Raw genomic sequence first — 19568 nt, forward strand, 5'->3', positions numbered from 1 at the left:
AAAAGAAGAAAAAACTTTGCCTACTTTTAGTTAACATTTTAAAATTTTCTTTGGCATTATCATTTTGTGAAAGTAAAGAATATTTGGGCCGTTTTCTGGTTCTCCACCGCCATAGACGTCTTTTCCATATACAGCAAGTCAACCAGACAAAGCCAGCAAGGCCAACGACTATTAAGAAGCATACAATGACCACGTAGAGGATGCTCCAATCTGTTGATGAAATAAAAGAGAAAAACGGAAGATGAAGGTCATTCTCATATATGATGGTAAGATTAACACATTGCTGTGTGGTAAGAAGTTTGATTCCAAACCACATGGTTCTGATTTCAGTCCCACTGCATAGCACCTTGGCTATATGTCTTCTACAAAAGCCTTGGGCCAACCAAAGCTTTGTGAGTGGATTTGGTAAATGGAAACTGAAAGAATCCTTTCGTGTGTATATTATATATATATATATATATATATATATAATCATAAATATATAGGGATTGACAGTAACCTGCTTCTCCAACATACTGAGAATTCAGAAATAGCAGTCAAAGAACTACTGATTTCAAAACTACAAATTATTACTCTAGATTGATAGCGATATTTTTGATACACACAGAACAAAAAACAGTAGAGAAGAGTAAAAAAACACAAAATATCGCTATCAATCTAGAGTAATAATTTGTAGTTTTGAAATCAGTAGTTCTTTGACTGCTATTTCTGAATTCTCAGTATGTTGGAGAAGCAGGTTACTGTCAATCCCTATATATTTATGATTATAAATGTTTTTTACCGAAAAAGGTTTTTTCATACTGAGCTACCCGGCAAAATTGTTAATTATTAATTTTATTACTAATTGACGATTCCCTGCCCTGCATATCTATATTTTAATAATAACTCTAAGGTGAATAGTTAAACCGCAGGAAGTTCGTACGAGTCTCTTTCCTATGCGGGACTATTTCTGATGCACACTGAATTGAATTCATTAGGGCGAGGGATTTTGAACTTACTGGCCGATAAATTTCTTAACGTCTTCCTCACGTGGTATTGATGTTCACATGGTCAAAATTAACGTGTGAGTTATTTAGACATTAACAAATTTATTAGAATATTTAGCTGAAGATCAGAATAGAGTATTCTTTACTCTTAACTGTGAAACGATCGTACTAAATTAACTAAAGGCAAGTGTTTTTTTACTCTTCTCTACTGTTTTTTGTTCTGTGTGTATCAAAAATATCGCTATCAAACTAGAGTAATAATTTGTAGTTTTGAAATCAGTAGTTCTTTGACTGCTATTTCTGAATTCTCAGTATGTTGGAGAAGCAGGTTACTGTCAATCCCTATATATTTATGATTATAAATGTTTTTTACCGAAAAAGGTTTTTTCATACTGAGCTACCCGGCAAAATTGTTAATTATTAATTTTATTACTAATTGACGATTCCCTGCCCTGCATATCTATCTATCTATCTATATATATATATATATATATATGGTCACAATGAGGATATTCAAACCTCTTATAGGGATATTTATCCAAGATACACTGGTTTAGTATATTAAATTTTGAAGAGATAATCCTTTCAATGAATATATTATACAGAGTATCATAAGATATCAAACATTTTTATCAAGCTAGAAAACAGAGAGATCCAATGGATGCAAATTAATTAATCAACAATTCTTTCATTTCTCAAGATTAATATTACAAAACATATAAAAATATAATTTTGCATCTTAAATACCTTATAAGGAAACTCATCAGGGTTTTCAGAGGACAACAAGGATTACATTAAGATGCTTTCAGACTATACAGAATATGTATCTATAGTGTGTCCCCCAACACCATTTGACAACCAATGTTGGTGTGTTTATGTCCCTGTAACTTAGCAGTTTGGCAAAAGAGACTGATAGAATAAGTACTAGGCTTTAAAAAAAGAAAAGGTAGTGGGGTCAATTTGTTTAACTAAAAATTCATCAAGGTGATGCCCCAGCATGGTCGCAGTCTAATGACTGAAACAGCACCAAAGGGTAGGAAATGTTACGATGTCATTGATTCGGTGTTGACTTATTTGACAAGAGACGTTTCAATGATTCTTTTGTTCTTTCTCTCTGTTTGTGTGTGTGAGTATATTTCTCTCTATGCGTAGGAAGAGAGTAACAAGTGTTTAGGCCAATCATCTTCAATTGATAACTTGTAATGTCCATCAGTCTCCCTCCCTCTGTCTTCTCCCCGTTTGTATGTATACATTTCTGTGCAGGTGTTTGTCTCCAGCATCAAAACAGACTGAATTCCCAGTCAGCTGCACCCAATCACCTCAGTCCATGCACCAACAGCTTTTGTAAAATTAATGGTTTCTGTTGATACAAACATGCAATTCTAAATAAAAGCTCACTTTTGGAGATGCCTAGAGTCATGAGATTAACCACATTGCATCATAAAAATTAAAATTCCTTTCATGACCAGGAAATACTTTAGTTGTCGGCCATTTACAAGGTCCGTTAAAGAACTACTTCCATGTATGGCATGGAACTGGTGCTATCGCATGCACTGACATCCTAGACAGAACCCAAAAGACGGTCATTTAACTGACAAATTACTAACATACTTCAACAACTGACTCATAGTCTCTCGGTAATTCTGAAGACTTGTCTAATCACATTCAACAGAGTGTGGAACTGATTTACTGCACAAAGACCCTTTGGTAATATCTGCTTCCTTTTAGTTTCATCTATTGAAATGTACTATATGTATAGTACCTATAGCACCTTCGTTTTGGGATCACGACTACTTTATTATCTCCCCTTCTTCCTAGCTCTCCTGTGTGACCCCTCTGTCTGGCATTCGCCATGATAGATTGCTAGTCACTAAACCTTTTCTATTTTCTCTTCCTGTTTATTTCTGTGTTCCTTTCTGTCGAAGACCGTAGGCTCAAAACGTAAAAGACTTTCTCACTTCCTGAGCATTAAACTAATACATCTGTTTGTTGTCTACACCACCTGTCTTTGTCTTTTCGTAAATTCTCACTATAAATATATATATATACATATATGTATGGTGTGAGTGTGTATAATTAGTGAAGCCTTTTTACTTACCACAGTTGTTTTCACCATGAAAAAATTTAGTGCGAATGAAATTCTGCATCCAGAAGGCCTCACAGAAACATTGTTTAGTGTACTGGTCACATTTGCCATGACCTGAACAATTATTTTGACAAACTGCAACAGATAAAAACAGAATCAATCTTCACTAATCACTCGGACAACAACAACATGGAATAAAAAAAAAAGGTTTGAGAATCCTGTTCTCTAAGGTGGCAAACTGGCAGAATCGTTAACCTGTAGAAGAGAATCTTTCGTGGCATTTCTTTGGGTTCTTTATGTTCTGAGGTCCACTTTGCCTTTCATCCTTTCAGGGCCAATAAAACAAACTTCTGGAGTGGGGTCAGTCAATGTAATTGATTTGTCCCCTCATGCCAAAACTACTGGCCCCTGAATCCTGCAATGGAGTGATACCTCGTTCAAGGGCAATGTGATCTTGATCACTTAGCACCGTAGAAACCAGGTAACTGGCTTTATGAGGTCTAAGGCTCAAAAAAGGAAGAAAAAATTCCAAACAGCTACCATTCCACACCATTGGCTGGTCTGTTGGGCCCCTTAAAAATTAGTCTTTTACCAAGGGTTTTCTATGCCATGTTGAAGTCTCCCTAACATGGCTTAAGTAATGTGAAATGACTAATTGAAAATGTGCCACACACTTAGCGGACGGAGAGCTTCCAATGCACTCAACACACCAATTCTTATGCCTGAATATTAACTATCAAGTTGTTTAACAGAAGATCCTGACAGTTGCAGAAAACCTAACAACAGAAGGCACAGGGGTGACAAGAAGTTTGCTTTGGTTTCAGTCTCGTTACATGTCACCTTTGGGCAAGTGTCTTCTACTATGGCCCTGATGGAAACTGAAAGAAGCCTGACGGGTGTGTGTCTGTCTATGTGTTTACCTTTGTCTCGACACAAAACCATGATCACACAATTGTAGGTGCAACACAGAAACTGCTAGGATTATAATATCTCACAACATGTCCTTTTCTGAGATGAAAGGGGATGATTTGAGAGAGATTTGGTTGTTATTGTAGCAGGTCAAGTAATTGCTTCTTTGTTAGTTGAAGAAAGTTTTACAGTAATAGAAGAGAACATCAATAAGAGAGAAATGGAAGAAGTAGTGTCTAGTAAGAAGAAATATCTGCAAACCAAAAGTGTTGAGATCCACAATGGAATATTCAAAGATGTTGGTTTGTGAAGACAATTTGGGTTTCAACCATCGAAGTACATCGATTCCTTTCTTCACGACTTTAGTTTCTTTGGTGACAGATACAGCATAAAATTCTATCTTTAGGCTGAAGACAAACAAACAAACAAACACCAATGAGATTTTATACACATCTCAAAGTGTGATGGATAAGTTAATGTTGTGACATTCATGCCTATCCCACAGATACTTTACTAGTTTAAAAGACAAAGAAAGAAAGAAAGTGTAACATTTTATTGTTCATCCGTTGTTTTTTTTATTCATTCTATTAAAACATTTTTAGAGTAAATTTAATACATTGTACTTTAGAAAATAGCACTTCTGATGGAAGAATAAAGAAGCCTTTATTTTGATGTAAATATTTTACTGAATAAAAGTAAAGAGAATTTGCTGATTACAGAGGATTAGAGAAAATTCTAACAATGAAGAAACAACAGAAATAGTTAACATAATGAGCATGTGTGTGTGTGGGGGGGGAGGGCAGGCGTTAACAGGTATATGACAATATTAGAGAGAGGTGAATGTGACAGAAATGCCCCTTTTCATACCAGGCCATCTGGCAAGGGATTGACTGGGCTCCTGTGACAACCTTCTAATGTCAAGACTGCAAAAACCACATAGATGCACAAAAAATAGCCATTTTGTGACCGGTGAAAATAAAAAGATGTTGGACGAGCAGATTTTTTTTTTTTGAGATTTCACACTTTAGTTCAAATATGTTTAGAACACATTTGGCCTGTAAAAAGGCATTTTCATTGTGGTTTGCTATGGAGAAAAATTGTCATTGGAGGTAAATAGCATTAGAAACACCAAAGTCAGTTCAGAATGACCCCTGTGGATTGGCAGAGGCATTTTGAGCTTTTTTTGTTGTCTGCAGTACCAAATACAAAGCAGCCTGGAACTGACAGGAAGTCTTCCCTTCCTTATATGCAAACAGTAAATATTTGTTTGTTAATTGCAGACTTTGGCCTCTAGGATTGCTAGCAGCGAATGACCTGGATGTAATTGATGTCAAGGCTTGGTATCAATGTTGCTCGTGATCAAAAGAATGTTAAACAATGGAATGGCAAACTGTCCGATACACCATTTAGAGCAGCAAAAGAGTCAACAGGAAATGTCGAGCAACAGGCTGCTTGCCAAACACTATTTACTTGTATCTTGCTATCCACAAGAGTTCAAAATATTGCCAGAGTCAATAAAATAAGCATCAATTATGGGTGAGGGGATCAATTAATGACAACCTCCAACCCACATCAGTCACATTTTGAAGGTCAGTTCAAATGAAGAAATATCCACAACACACAAATTCCCAATTTGAATTTACCAAATCACAATTATTATTGCTGAAACAGCAAATTCCAATGGACTCTTGAACGGTTCCTGCAAACATACCAAGGACTTGTCTCTGAAGATGAACGACAGAAAATATTTTACATTATAGAATTCAAATGCTGCAAAGGTTAATTTTGCCTTTCATCATTTAGAGGGTCAATAAAGCACTGGGTTTGATGTAACTAACTCCTTCCCACAAAATTTCAGCCCTTTTTCCCGAAGGAGAAAGAATTATTGTTATTGGTGGTGGTGGTAGTAAGAGTGAGAAAACAGATAAAACACTTTGCAACTTACTGTCCACTGTTGAAATCTTTATAAACCTTCTCACTCAGAACGTAAGCGTCTTCTTCTGATGTCATGTGCAACAGCAGGCCAAGTTGACTTTCAATATTTTTCTGGATATACATAACAAAAACAATAACGTTAAAACACCAACAAATCAATAACATATTTAGTGAGGAAAATAGAATCCCCTCCATTTAATCCATTCTTCACAGGGGCCGAGTCCACTCAATTCTGGGAATGTACGCTTGAGACACAGGAACCAAGTTAATTCATTTTTGATAGTGGGGTACTCCTCCACATTTCATGTGTAGTAGAATGCACATTTTATTTTCGCTGACCAATAATAACTAGAGATTGTGAGAATGGATTTGCATATTATTAGCATGTTACGTCCTCGTTATCATCATTATTTTCATGTCCCCCTTTCCATGCTTGCATGAGTCACGTGGAGTTTGTTGAAGCAGGTTTCCTACAGCCAGATGCTCCTGCTGTCACCATCTTTCACCTGTTTTCAAGCAAGGTAATATTTCCCCTCCCTGGCCAGACATGTTTTTGCAGAATGTTGCAAAAGAATGATGCTGATTTACAACAATCATGCAATGTCAAGGAGACACAAACACTTTCACATTCCCACACACGTCCAGGACAAGCATCTTCCAGTTTCTTATAAAAGCAAGCCTGTTCACATGGCTTTGGTCAGCCTGGTGCTGAAGTATAAGACACCTGCCCAAGTAGCTGTGCACTGTGGGAATGAATCGAGGACCAGAGGGATGGGAAGCAAGCCTAATCAGTGCAGTAAAACCTACACTTGGTACACATCTCCACATCTCAGTTCTGAAAAAGGAAAGACAGTAGTATTGTCTGATCAGGATAAGATATTGAGTAAATCATCACCATCATTTAATGACCATATTCCACGCTGGTCTAGATTGGACAGTTTGACAGGATCTGATGCACTCAATGACTGCATCGTGCTCCAGTGTCTGCTTTGACATCATTTCTATGGTTGAATGCCCTTCCTAACACCGACTGCTTTACAGCAGGACTAGGTGCTTGTTACGTGGCACCAGCACCAGTGAGGTAACCACGCAGCTTGCAAGATTATGAACCATGAATGGGGAGGAGACGCTTTATGCTGGGAGAATAAAAAGTAGAGAGGGGTTAAGTGTGAGAGAAAAGGGCTGGAGCAGACAAGGTTTCTTGCTGACAAGGAGTGACAGGACTTCTCACGTATTAGACGAAATGATTGGGTGGAGCTGGAAAGCAATAAAATTAGGAAGGGGGATGAGGTGTCTAGATGGCCCTTCAAGGTATAAGGTGAGTAGGAATGAATGGAGCAGGGGTGCCAAGAGAGAGTGGGTGAGTAGAGGATGTCTGAGAGTGCAGGGTAGCTGAATGGGAATGATAATACAATAAACAGGAAGAGGATATGCTGTTGGGTGGGATGCAGAAGAGGATGAGGAAGAGAGAAAGAGAGAGATAAAGATACAATATTTGAGGAAGGTAAGGCGAAGGGGGGGGGGGGGCAGATATAAACTTAATAAATTTGAGAAAGATACTCACAAGACTTTTTTCGGTGAAATGTTCAATGTCTGTATCAAGTTCGAGAACCATTTTGTCTATTTCACTTGGATCTTTAAAAATATATCAACAGATCAATAAACAGCATTGGCATTTATTAAAATAGATAAATAATAAAATAAACAAAACAGAACCAGATATAAAGTTAAATAACGATTATTTCTCATTTTTCATAACACAGAATACCCTAAGAATATTTATAGCCTTAATGCAATTGCCACATGATGGTTATTTTTCATATTCATGTACAGAACAGATATATAAAGATACTGCAACTCTTCCCTACAAAACATCAACCTCAAAAGTCATAAGTGTGTGTGTGTGTGCATTCAGTGCCAAAACATACTGTCAGCAAAACAGGTTGGATGACCAGTCAGCCAGGCCAAATAATCTCATTCCGGTAATAGTATAGCTCTGATATGAAGACTATTTATGGCATTATTGCATTGTAAGAGAAACTGACAAACAGAAATGCGGTTAGGAAGTGGAACAATAATAGACAAAGGCTAATATCACATAATGTCCTGCTATTGATATCTTCTTATATAAATAAGGAACAGCAGCTGTGTCAAGCATTATAACAGCTTTATCAAATGACAAATATCTGAATTTGTAAACATAGTTCAAGTGACAGCTGGCAAAATTAATGAAACACTGTGACAAACAGACATGAACAAGTCGAAAGAAAACAAGTTAAAAACATTCTTTTATCACAAAATTCCTTATTGAAAGTGGTCCCTAGTGACATAAAATAAGGTCAGTTTGTTCACATATTTGGAAGATGCAACTGTGACCCCCCCCCCCCCATGGCCACCACCACAGTCTGAATGACATTCAATGATGGCCATCCCATTGATAAACAAACAAATCCTCTCTTGACATCACACTACAGACATTAGTCATCTTCAACTGTTTCTTTTCAGCTCTCCTCCTCCTCCTCCTCCCTCCCACCACCACATGCTGTGCTAGGGTGACATGCCATGCTTGAGGAGACCTATTGAGTCAAGTACATCAACATCAAAATCAAATCAAATGGAAATTGTAGTTGTGACCCCTGTACCAGTGGCACGTAAAAAGCACCATCCAAACATGGCCGATGCTAGTGCCGCTTTGACTGGCTTCCATGCCGGTGGCACGTAAAAAGCACTATCCGATCATGGTCGTTGCCAGTCCCCTCTGGTCCCTGTGTCAGTGCCACGTAAAAAGCATCCACTACACTCTCGGAGTGGTTGTCATTAGGAAGGGCATCCAGCTGTAGAAACACTACCAGATCAGACTGGAGCCTGGTGCAGCCTCTTGGCTTTCCAGACCCCAGTCAAACCATCCAATGATGATGATGTTAAAATTTAGGTAAATAAATCATTTTTTTTTATTAAACGTAACTATACTGGGAACTCTTGTACACACACACACGTCAACCCCAATAACCCTCAATAAAAGATGTGCTCAAAGCAAAGCTGGACTAGGCCCTATACACCAGTCTCTTCAATGGCACTGTCCCCCTGCACCCATATCTGAGACATGGGTTACATTGATTGGGTACAATGCAAAGGGCCATGGAAAGATCCATGGAAGGGACATTACTGCAAGAGCGAAACTGAAATGAGGTCATTCAAGAACAGAGAAGAGAAAATGTGATCACAGAATACTGAAAGCACAAGAAAAATAAATAAGTAAATTAAAAATAATCTGTATGGATGGATGAGGGGAGGGGGAAAGAATTAAAAACCCAGTTCTTACCTGGTTTGACAATAATGGAAGCTGAATCAGAGCTGGACAGACCATCAGTGTCAAAGACATGAAGAGTAAAGATATATCTGCCAGCGATTAGGTTAATGAGTTGCAGCACTGCTTCCGAGTTAGAGTTGTTGGCAATCTCCTGGGAATATAAAGGAAAATGGTGATTCCAGCAATAAAAGACACACACACAGTTTTCTTTATCTTTATTCCTGCAACTGTAAAAAAAAAAACTCTTCCTCATAGCCAGCCAACCAGCCTGACCAACTGTCCGTCCGTCTGTCATCATCATCATAACCACTTAATGTCCATTTTCCATACTGGTTGGATGGTTTGACGGGATCTGCTGAGCTCCAGTAGCATTCTTTGGCCTGATTTCTACAGCTGGATGTTCTTCCGATCCATCCAAAACATGACATTGTTCCTTAATCCCATGTCAGACAAGATTCAACTGATTTCTTATTAAAACTCTTCAAGACACGAACAACTTGGTTTCTTTCCAGGCACTGCATCCCAACCACATCATCGAACTGTCCAACCCATGCCAGCATGGAAAGCAGATGATGATGATGATCCCAATGGAATTGTTAACTTGGAAGCCACTGAACTGCAAAAAGTCAGGCAAGAGAGCCAGTTTTATCACATTACATTAGTGCACAACTTAATTTTCTATCCTAAACAATGGGTGTGTGTGTGTGTTCACTTTTCTGAGAAAAAATGTCTACCACTGGATGATGTTCTTTTTAGTAACCATTATCTGTTTCCAAACAAGAACCCAATAACTTTAGAAGAAATGCAATATTCAAATCGAGGTGACACCTACCCCTGCAGCCAGACTGCTTGAATCTCGGGTCCACTGGTAGCGAACAATTTTTTGGTCATCATATGAACGGGATCCATCCAGCAAAACTATTAATTTTGGAAGTTGAATCACTTTGTCCCCTCCGGCGTCCGCCACGGGGGCTTTGTTTTCCTCTGAAAGAGAAGTTTAGAAATTATAAAACATACAGACATTATTTTCTTTGTCTTTTCTCTCTTCACTTGTTTCAGTCACTGGACCATGACCATGCTGGGGCACCACCTTCAAGAGTTTGGTTAAAGACAAATCAACCCCAGTGCTGATTCTTTATAGTCTGGTATTTATCGTTTTTTTTTTGTCTTTTTCACTGAACCACTAAGTGACAAGAACATAAACAAACCAATACTGGTTGGTGAATGGTGGTGGGGACAAACACAAATGCACATATGACAGGCTTCACACAGTTTCTGTCTACCCAATTCATTCACATGGGATATAGCAGCCCCAGGCCATAGTAGAAGATATTTTTCCAATGTGGCACACAGTGGGACTGAACCTAAAACCATGTGGTTCTTGAAGAAAAAGAAAATTAAAGCAACCAATCGGTTCAAAGACAAAATTGTAAGGATCTGGGGAAGAGGTTGATTTTGCCACAAAATTATTGCAACTGTTCACCAATGCCCGGTACTGAGCAAAGCCTCTAAGCAACAAAGAATTTTATCCATGGACACCAGACAAATCATCATCCTTCGTTTACCATCCATTTGCATGGTTTGGATGAGTTTGAATGAGGCAGATTTCCTTCAGCCAGATGCCCTTCCTGTTGCCAACCCTCACCTCTTTCCAGATCAGCTAATATTACCCCACTCCACCCCCCATGGCCAGACATGTTTTTCATAAAAGACTGGAAAGACTGACACTGACTCTCATTTACAACTATCACTCAATGTTAAAACAAGACACACACACATATACACAAAAGGATTCTTTCAGTTTCCATCTACCAAATCCACTTACAAAGCATTTACCCCAGGGCTAAATTAGAAGACAAGCAGTAACACTGAACCTGAAACCATTTAGTCGGGAGGCAAACTTCTTAAACCCCACATTCATGCCAGACACAATAAGATAGCCAAAACCACTTACTCTGGCCGACAGTGATCTTCAGATTTGCTGAGCTGGACTGTCTCTGTATGTCATGGACTGTGAGTTTGAACATGTACACTGCCACCTTGATGTCCCCAGTAGCTGTGGCAATGTTCCTGTCTGAATTAGACACTGTCAACTGGGGTCCACTGCAAGAAAAAGGGAGCATGAGGAGACACAAAACATAGAACCTTCGTAATCAGCAGAACATATTCTATATTGCATACATTTAAGATCCACTTTTTCATGTTCGTATGAGACAGATGGAATTTGTTGAGGTAGATGCTCTTCCTGTCATAGGGTTGGTGACAGGAAAAGCACCGTCCACAACCTCCACCTATTACTAAGCAAAGTAATATTTCCCCTTGACCACACATGTTTTCTAAAGAAAACTAGAAATGAACAACTTGTACGACAGCGAAGGTCATTTACATCCCTCATGTGGTGTCAAGACAAAGGTGTACACATACCCACACACATGTTGGGCTTCTTACAGTTTCTGTCTAACCCACTCACAAAGCTTTAGTTGGCCTGGGGCTACAGAAGACACCTTCTGAAGGTGCTGTGCAGCAGGACAGAATCTAAGATCACATGATTGGGAAGCAATCTTAACCACACAACCATGCCTGTACCTGTAACACACACTTTCTACTACTATCACTCCATTTCAACTTTCTGTCTTTATCTTTTTTTGATAGTGTGTAGGTTTAAGAAAGGAGAAAGATGGAGAATGAGATAGAAAACGAGTAGGGACAGAATTCACAATAAGATTATTCCCATTTACCAACTAACGACATCTCTGGTCCTTTATTTTATCAATGCCGAAAGGATGAAAGGTTAAAGATGATCTTGTTGGAATTTGAACTCAGAACATAACGAGTCAGAAGAAATACTACTAAACATTTTTCTCATGTTCTATCGATTCTGCCAACTCACAAAACAATATTGAAAGTAGCAAACATTCATCCTACCTTGTTTGTGTCCACGAGTAGGTTTCAATGTTTTTATCATCTGTGCTGTTCTGACCATCAAGGACGAGGCTGGCAACTGGTAATACAACAGTTATTTCTCCAGCAGTAACAGCAATTGGTGGCTGGTTCACCTCTGCAAAGGAGAAGATCTGTTTAGATTTGTGTGTATGTGTGTGTGTGTGTGTGTGTGTGTGTGTGTGTGTATACACACAGACAAATACACCCACTATAGAGTAAACATTACTGTGGAGCGTTAATTTCCACGTGAAACAGATAATATTGTTTGATGTGCCCCTGGACTGGCTCTTGTGCGGGTGGCACATAAGATGTACCATCTTGAGCGTGACCGTTGCCAGTACCGCCTGACTGGCCTTTGTAGGGTTTTCGAGCGAGATCGTTGCCAGTGCCCCTGGACTGGCTCTTGTGCGGGTGGCACGTAAAAGACACCATTTCGAGCGTGGCCGTTTTCGTGCTGGTGACATGTAAAAGCACCCACTACGCTCTCTGAGTGGTTGGCGTTAGGAAGGGCATCCAGCTGTAGAAACTCTGCCAAATTAGATTGGAGCCTGGTGTTGCCATCCGGTTTCACCAGTCCTCAGTCAAATTGTCCAACCCATGCTAGCATGGAAAGCGGACGTTAAACGATGATGATGATGATGATGATGATGATGGGTAAATCAATTGGGTTTTTAACATCATTCCTATCCTTTTGTCATCTGTGTCTGTCTCTCTCTGTCTTTCCCTTCTCCTCTCTGGCTCCCATTTAATACTGACCCCAGGTGGCCCCTCATTAATACAACAAACAACTCCTGTTCTTCCGATCCATCCAAAACATGACATTGTTCCTTAATCCCATGTCAGACAAGATTCAGCTGATTTCTTATTAAAACTCTTCAAGACACGAACAACTTGGTTTCTTTCCAGGCGCTGCATCCCAACCACATTATCCAATGTGAATGTTTAAAAAAAAACAAAACAATAAGGTATGATTTGAAAGAGATCAACACCACCACCACCATCACCATCCTCCTCCTCCTCTTTTAATGTCCGTTTTTGGATGGTGACGATGATGATGATGATCTCCCTCCTCAAATCATACCTTATTGGTTTTTTTAAATAAAATAAATGTTCACACTGGATGATGCAGTTGGGATGCACGTAACTATTTCTAGCAGGTCAAGCAAACTGCAGAGGCTCCCTTATTAGTTTGATAGGTTTTCATCATTATCAACATCGTCCACTTTCCCACGTTCGCGTGGGTCACACAGAATTTTTCGGCAGGCTTTCTATGGTTGACTGCCCTTCCTTCTGCTAACTCTCGCCTGTTTCCAAACAAGGTAACATTTCCCCCATGGCCAGGCATGTTCTCCCACAACATTGGAACCGAAGGACACCACTTCCATGTCAACATTCGTTTACAGCTATCACAACAACAACACACACTTGACAGGCTTCTTCAAGTTTTCGTCTACAAAATCAGATCTCAAGGCTTTGGTCAGTCCAGGGATGACAGTGGAAGACACTCGCTCCTAACACAACTGTAAACAGTTTGGATAAATTTGTACAGCAGAGACATAAATTTCCCATCAAAATATGAAAATAAAACCAAAATATTCAACCATGGACATTATAAAAAAAACAAAAAAGAAATACAGTGAATACATAAGTTTTTTTCAACAAACCTGGTTTCACAAAAACGTGTACGTCTGCTGTGGCATTCTGTCCACCTGTATCCGTGACTTTCAAAGTAAACTTGTAATTTCCCACCTCAAGGTTTGAGATTTTCAGGACTGGAGAGCGAACCCCCTAAAAGAAATATATTTTCATATTAAGACCATACAAAAATTAGAAGAATGATAGCTTTTGGATACCAAAATTTTGTCTTTCTTTCAGTATTTCTACCTTTAAAAATATCATCATCATCATTATCATTTAATGTCTGCTTTCCATGCTGGCATGGGTTGGATGGCTTGACTGAGGACTGGTAAAACCAGGGGCTGCACCAGGCTCAATCTGATCTGGCAAAGTTTCTACAGCTGGATGCCTTTCCTAATGCCAATCACTGTGAGGGTGTAGTGGGTGCTTTTACATGCCACTGGCATGAGGGCTAGTCAAGTAGTATTGGCAATGACCACGCTGAAAAGATGGTTTTTTTTTTACATGCTACCTACATGAGAGCCAGTCCAGTCACACCGGTAATGACCACGCTCGAATGTTGCTTTTAATGTGCCAGTAAAATGACGCTGACAACGATCATGCTCGAATGGTGCTTTTTACATGGCACCAGCACGGGAGCCAATCCATGGCCCTGGCAATGATCCATTGAAGATGGAAATTTTCAATTCCCATTGCAAATCATCTGGCAATAATCATCATCACCATCATCATTTTAGCATCCACTTTTACATTCCTGCATGGGTCACATGGAGTTTATTGAGGTAAATTTTCTATGGTTAGATACCCTTCTTGTTGCCAACCTTCACCTATGTCCAGAGAAAGTAATATTTCCCCATGGTTTAACAGGTTTATGCAGAATATTGGAAACGAATGATGTTCAGTGGGTCAAGGAAACACAAACACTCACTCACATACACACACACACACACACACACACATATGATGGGCTTCTTTCAGTTTCTTATAACCAATTCCACTCACAAGGTTTTAATTAAAAACTTGTTTCGCCATGAAAGGACACATGTGGGAATAGTCTTTTAATGGTGATCAACCTTTTGGCAGCAGTTTTTCTGATATTTTTGGTTTCTTCTTTTATTTTTCAGAGGCAATAAAACAAACACCAGTGAATTGAGGTAACAAATCCAATTGACTTCAACCCATTTTAATGGAAAAGATTTTATGCCTAGAAGTGAAGCTGAATATATTTACTCTTTTTGCTGTAATTCTTTAAAAGAGCCAAACTAGTCCCATTTTTTTTTTGTGGCTGACAAAGTAATCTCAGACAATGGATGGAGACATAGTCAACAGATGACTTGAATTAATTATCAAATAGTCATCAATTAGGGTACTATATATCATCATCATCATTATTTAGCATCCGTTTTTTATGCTGGCCAAAGTTAGATGGTCTGACTGGAACTGGTAAGTCGTAGAGTTATACCAGGTTCCAGTCTGATTTGGTGTGGTTTCTATGGCTGGATGCCCTTCCTAACGCCTAATAAGGAACAGCCTTTTCTACACACAAGTCTGTAATTAGTTCAAAGACACAACAATTCCTTCCAAGGCTGCTGCTGCATGCTTATCACTTCTCTCCCTACATATTCTGCCAATGGCATTACAAGACCAGGCTACTTAGACATGCTACCAACTGAAGAATGTCTTGTTCTTCAGCTGCTGCTACACATAAAGAATATTGGGTTTCAGGCAGAGATGTTAGAAAGTTCTGGAGAATGTTTTGGATTTTCTCTTTTATCTTCTGCTTCAATCATTGGATTGTGGCCATGCTGTGGCACCACATTGAAGAATTTAATCAAATTGGCTCCAGTACTTATCCCCACCAGCATTTATTTTGCTGAACTGCTAAATTGTAGGAATGTAAACAAACCAATACAGGTTGCTAAGCAGTGAGAAAACACACACATGTATGCATGTGTGTGTGAGATGGGCTTCTGCCCAGTTTCCTTCAACCAAATTCACATTTGTCCAAAGAGCTGCACAAAGGCATTGAACCTAAAACCACATGATTGCAAAGTGACCATCACAATCACACACACAACATTGTCAATCCAGTGATAAAAAATAACCTAAAAACTGTATCTTACCATCATGTCGGCCACTAAGTGGTCATCTGATGATTTTGTCCACTCATAACTGACAATACCTTTATCATCAGTACTGGCGTTTCCATAGAGCGTGACCGAGTTCTCTGGCAGGTTGATGACCACGTCAGATCCTGCGTTTGCTGTTGGACGGTAATCAGTTTCTAAAGAGGAAGGAAATAACAACGAACACAAATAACATTGGTCGATAAATAACTGGGGGCGGGGGGAGTCTAATGTGCAATGAAATGAGAGAGTAACCTTGAAGGGTTGTAAATCACTGAAGCCAAGAACAAAACGAGTTTCCCAATAAGAAACTAATTACTTAGAATAGATAATCTATAACCCTCCCCACTTAATCCATTGCATCCTCTCATGCACACCCCTTTGCTCCCTGAAGGTCTGCTCTGCGTACCCTTTCACTACTATACTATCTTTTCTTCTCACCACCCTTATATAATGCCGGGTACAAGCCATCTAGCCTCTTTACTCAGCCTTTCAACACTGTCCATCAAACGACCCCCACCCCTCAAATACTACTTCTCCCCTACATTTAGTCAAAGGATTTCTTTTTTCCCTTTCTCTCCTTATTTTCCTCTCAAGCAAGTTACTTGGCAACAACACCAAAATGCACCGAGTACCCTCTCTAAATTGGTTGGCATTGAAAAGGGCATCCAGTCACAGAAACCCTGCCAAAGCTTGACACAGCCCTATTGCATGTTGGATCGTCAAACCATTCAACCAAAGCTAACATGGGAAATGGACATTAACCGATAATGATCATTATCATTATCATTTAATGTCCACTTTCCTTGCTGGCATGGGTTGGACAGTTTGACCAGAGCTGGCAAGGCTGGAGGGCTGCTCCAGGTTCCAACTGTCTATACACATAAACTGTCTTCTTTCAGTTTCCATCTACCAAATCCACTCACAAGGTTTTGGTTGGCCTGAGGCTATAGCAGAAGATACTTGCCCAAGGTGCTACGCAGTGGGACTGAACTCGGAACCATGTGATTGGAAAGCAAGCTTCTTACCACACAGCCATGCCTGCGCCTTCCTTTGTTTATAATCTCCAATAAACAGTTTAAGCCTTTGACATATGAATACCAGTGGAATGAAGCAAAAACACCTTGCTTGGAATGCAGGCAAGAGTTGGGGGCCTCCACATGTTTTGTCTTCTGGTTTGCTTCAGTTTAGTTTTACAAATACAAACTTATGAAAACTGGTTGGATTTTGTAAAGCATTATTTTATCATTCAGGAAATGAAACTCAACAGCCTTGCGAATAATTTGTAAAAGAAATGGAAATACACTGACCTTTAATAGCGGTAACATTAGCTAAAGTGGAATTTGTGGCACCATCAGAATCAGTCACGGTTAACCTGAAAATAAAAATGAATTTTATAATGTGTATGTATCCATGTATACAAAAAATACATATTTATACTTAAAAACACACACATTCCTTATGTGTTGTAGAGTAAAGGACAGTAAATATTCTATGTCATTAGGTCCAGTCACTTCACAACTCATTTCTCAAAAGTTTCATGCTTAGGACAATCCTCAGGCCAGAATGGTTAATGGTAACAGTTCCAGTATGTTTGAATGATACAAAAGTTCCTACTGTATCAAGCAATTGTTCCAGAAGCCCCATCACTACTATTCTTCTTAGCTTGTATGTGTGTATATGCACAGCTGTATGTGTTTGTACATATATGTGTGAATATACATGCATATATGCCTATGTATTTCATCATCATCATTGTTTAATGTCTGCCTTCCATGCTAGCATGGGTGGGATGGTTTGACAAGAACCAGTCAGGCAGAAGCTTGCACCAAACTTCTGTGTTTTGATAGGATCTTTACTGTTGGATGCCCTTCCTAACAACAACCACTCAGCAGAGGACTGTGTGTGTGTGTGTGTGTGTGTGTGTGTGTGTGTGTGTGTGTGTGTCAATGTGTGTAGGTGTTTATATCCGTTCTATAGAAAGCAGCAGTCAGTGATACTACAAACATTGTCAAAGATGCTATGGTCCAATAGAAATGGCTGGAACTCTTAAGTTTTTTTTTCAGTTATTTTATCAGTAATTAGATGCTATATTTGGCACTGTCCTGTCTATATTTTTTGCCTATCACTTGGTGTCTAATGTTTATCTGTTGCTGTTCTTCCTTCTTTTTATTTCATCTTTGCAATTAGGATTTATTGCCTGTTTAATAATATATTTATTATATTTTCCCTACCTCTTACACACACACACATCTTTCCTTTAGGCTATCTCCCCCCACCTTCTTTGTACTTTGGTGGGTTTCTAAGACTATCCAGACAACTACTAAATACAGGCCAGATATTGATATATCTTTATATTTTAAAATGTCGACTGATGAGGGTAATATTATTATGTAATGGTTATCTTACATAACAACTCAAAACACAGGTATTAAATGCATTCAAAACATGAAAGATGAAGAGAAAATCAAAGTGAAAAATGACAACTTATTTCCATTTAACATAGAAAAGATGAAGACGAGATGGAATATACTTACTTAAACTGATATTTCCCTGGTTCCAGATGATTAAGTTTCAACATGGATGCATTACTTTCGATGGGTCGGTCATTGATGGGGCCACTGACCTCTTCCCATTTATACTTGACGACCTTCATGTCATCTGTGCTGTCTGCAAATTTGGAGGCAAGAAACTGCTGCTAGTAATGGCAATGGGAATAGGGGGCAAGCATTCACACAAAAAACACACCTTTGCAGGGCAAATTAAATTCCATCCCCACAGCAAAGACAATGGTCTTTTACCTTTTACTTGTTTCAGTTATTGGACTGGGACCATGCTGGGGCACTGCCTTGAAGAAGACAACATGGAAGGGAAACCTTATAACCAATGATGTTTAACATTTAAAGAGGGAAACTGTCTTCACTAATCTTTGGAGATTAGTTCTTCATCAGGAAAAAAAAAAGTATGAGGAAAGGTGGTGAGAAAAGTACTAGGAAAGAAAGGTTAGGGGCAAGGTGGGAATGTCGCTGTAAGGGTTAAAAAGGAAGGAAGAGGTAGGGTGGTGTGTACATGGATAGGAGGGATTCTGTGAATAGAGATCAGCATGGGTATGGTGGTATAGGGTACATGTGGTTTCTTAGGGTGTGTGGAAGTGTGCAAACATGGGAGTGTAGTGGCAGGGAATATAAGTCGGAGGAGGAGGAGGAGAAGTAGCTTAGATGCTTCCCAGGCTAGTTTTGATTTATGTTGAGTTGATGTCAAATTGAGAAGCTTGGTTTTTCAGTTTAAACAAACTGTAGGTGTCATGAAATGTGACCAGGAAAAGAATTATTGAAGGATTCATCAGTTCCAGAGACAGGCAAATTATATACCTTTCTCTCCACAAGAACAAATTCTGTATATTCAGTAAATATACAACTCTGTATATTTACTGAGTGATTCAATTGCAAATATTTCTGCTGAAGAGCCCCTTATAAAGCCCGAAATGTCTTGAGTTATCTCCCATAATTCCAATTGAAAATAACATTAGTCATTAGCTAAATGTTTAATTTTTGGTTTTTATCATTGTTTTTCACTGAATATATGATCCAACTTTTAGTTTTTTAAAATTTCCTATCATTGTCATTTAATGTCCG

At 39.0% G+C, this 19568-nt stretch overlaps 1 protein-coding gene across 5 annotated transcripts in view; it reads right to left on the reverse strand.

The window, feature by feature from the left end:
• Positions 1 to 19568, reverse strand: part of LOC106884249 (dyslexia-associated protein KIAA0319-like protein) — a 94010-nt gene that overhangs the window by 4042 nt on the left and 70400 nt on the right. For all 5 annotated transcript variants that reach the window (XM_089351735.1, XM_089351732.1, XM_089351734.1 and 2 more), the window contains 13 exons: positions 18471 to 18603; positions 17244 to 17308; positions 15931 to 16091; positions 13834 to 13957; positions 12152 to 12284; positions 11181 to 11329; positions 10059 to 10210; positions 9239 to 9377; positions 7481 to 7551; positions 5927 to 6027; positions 4243 to 4388; positions 3085 to 3207; positions 25 to 210 (listed from right to left, as the gene is read on the reverse strand). In XM_089351735.1, the coding sequence (XP_089207861.1) occupies positions 25 to 210; positions 3085 to 3207; positions 4243 to 4388; positions 5927 to 6027; positions 7481 to 7551; positions 9239 to 9377; positions 10059 to 10210; positions 11181 to 11329; positions 12152 to 12284; positions 13834 to 13957; positions 15931 to 16091; positions 17244 to 17308; positions 18471 to 18603 (1683 nt within the window). The remainder of the gene's footprint in view (positions 1 to 24; positions 211 to 3084; positions 3208 to 4242; positions 4389 to 5926; positions 6028 to 7480; positions 7552 to 9238; positions 9378 to 10058; positions 10211 to 11180; positions 11330 to 12151; positions 12285 to 13833; positions 13958 to 15930; positions 16092 to 17243; positions 17309 to 18470; positions 18604 to 19568) is intronic.

Source organism: Octopus bimaculoides, chromosome 4 (genome assembly GCF_046866305.1).
Source record: "Octopus bimaculoides isolate indiv1 chromosome 4, ASM4686630v1, whole genome shotgun sequence".
Classification (NCBI taxonomy): Eukaryota; Metazoa; Mollusca; class Cephalopoda; order Octopoda; family Octopodidae; genus Octopus; species Octopus bimaculoides.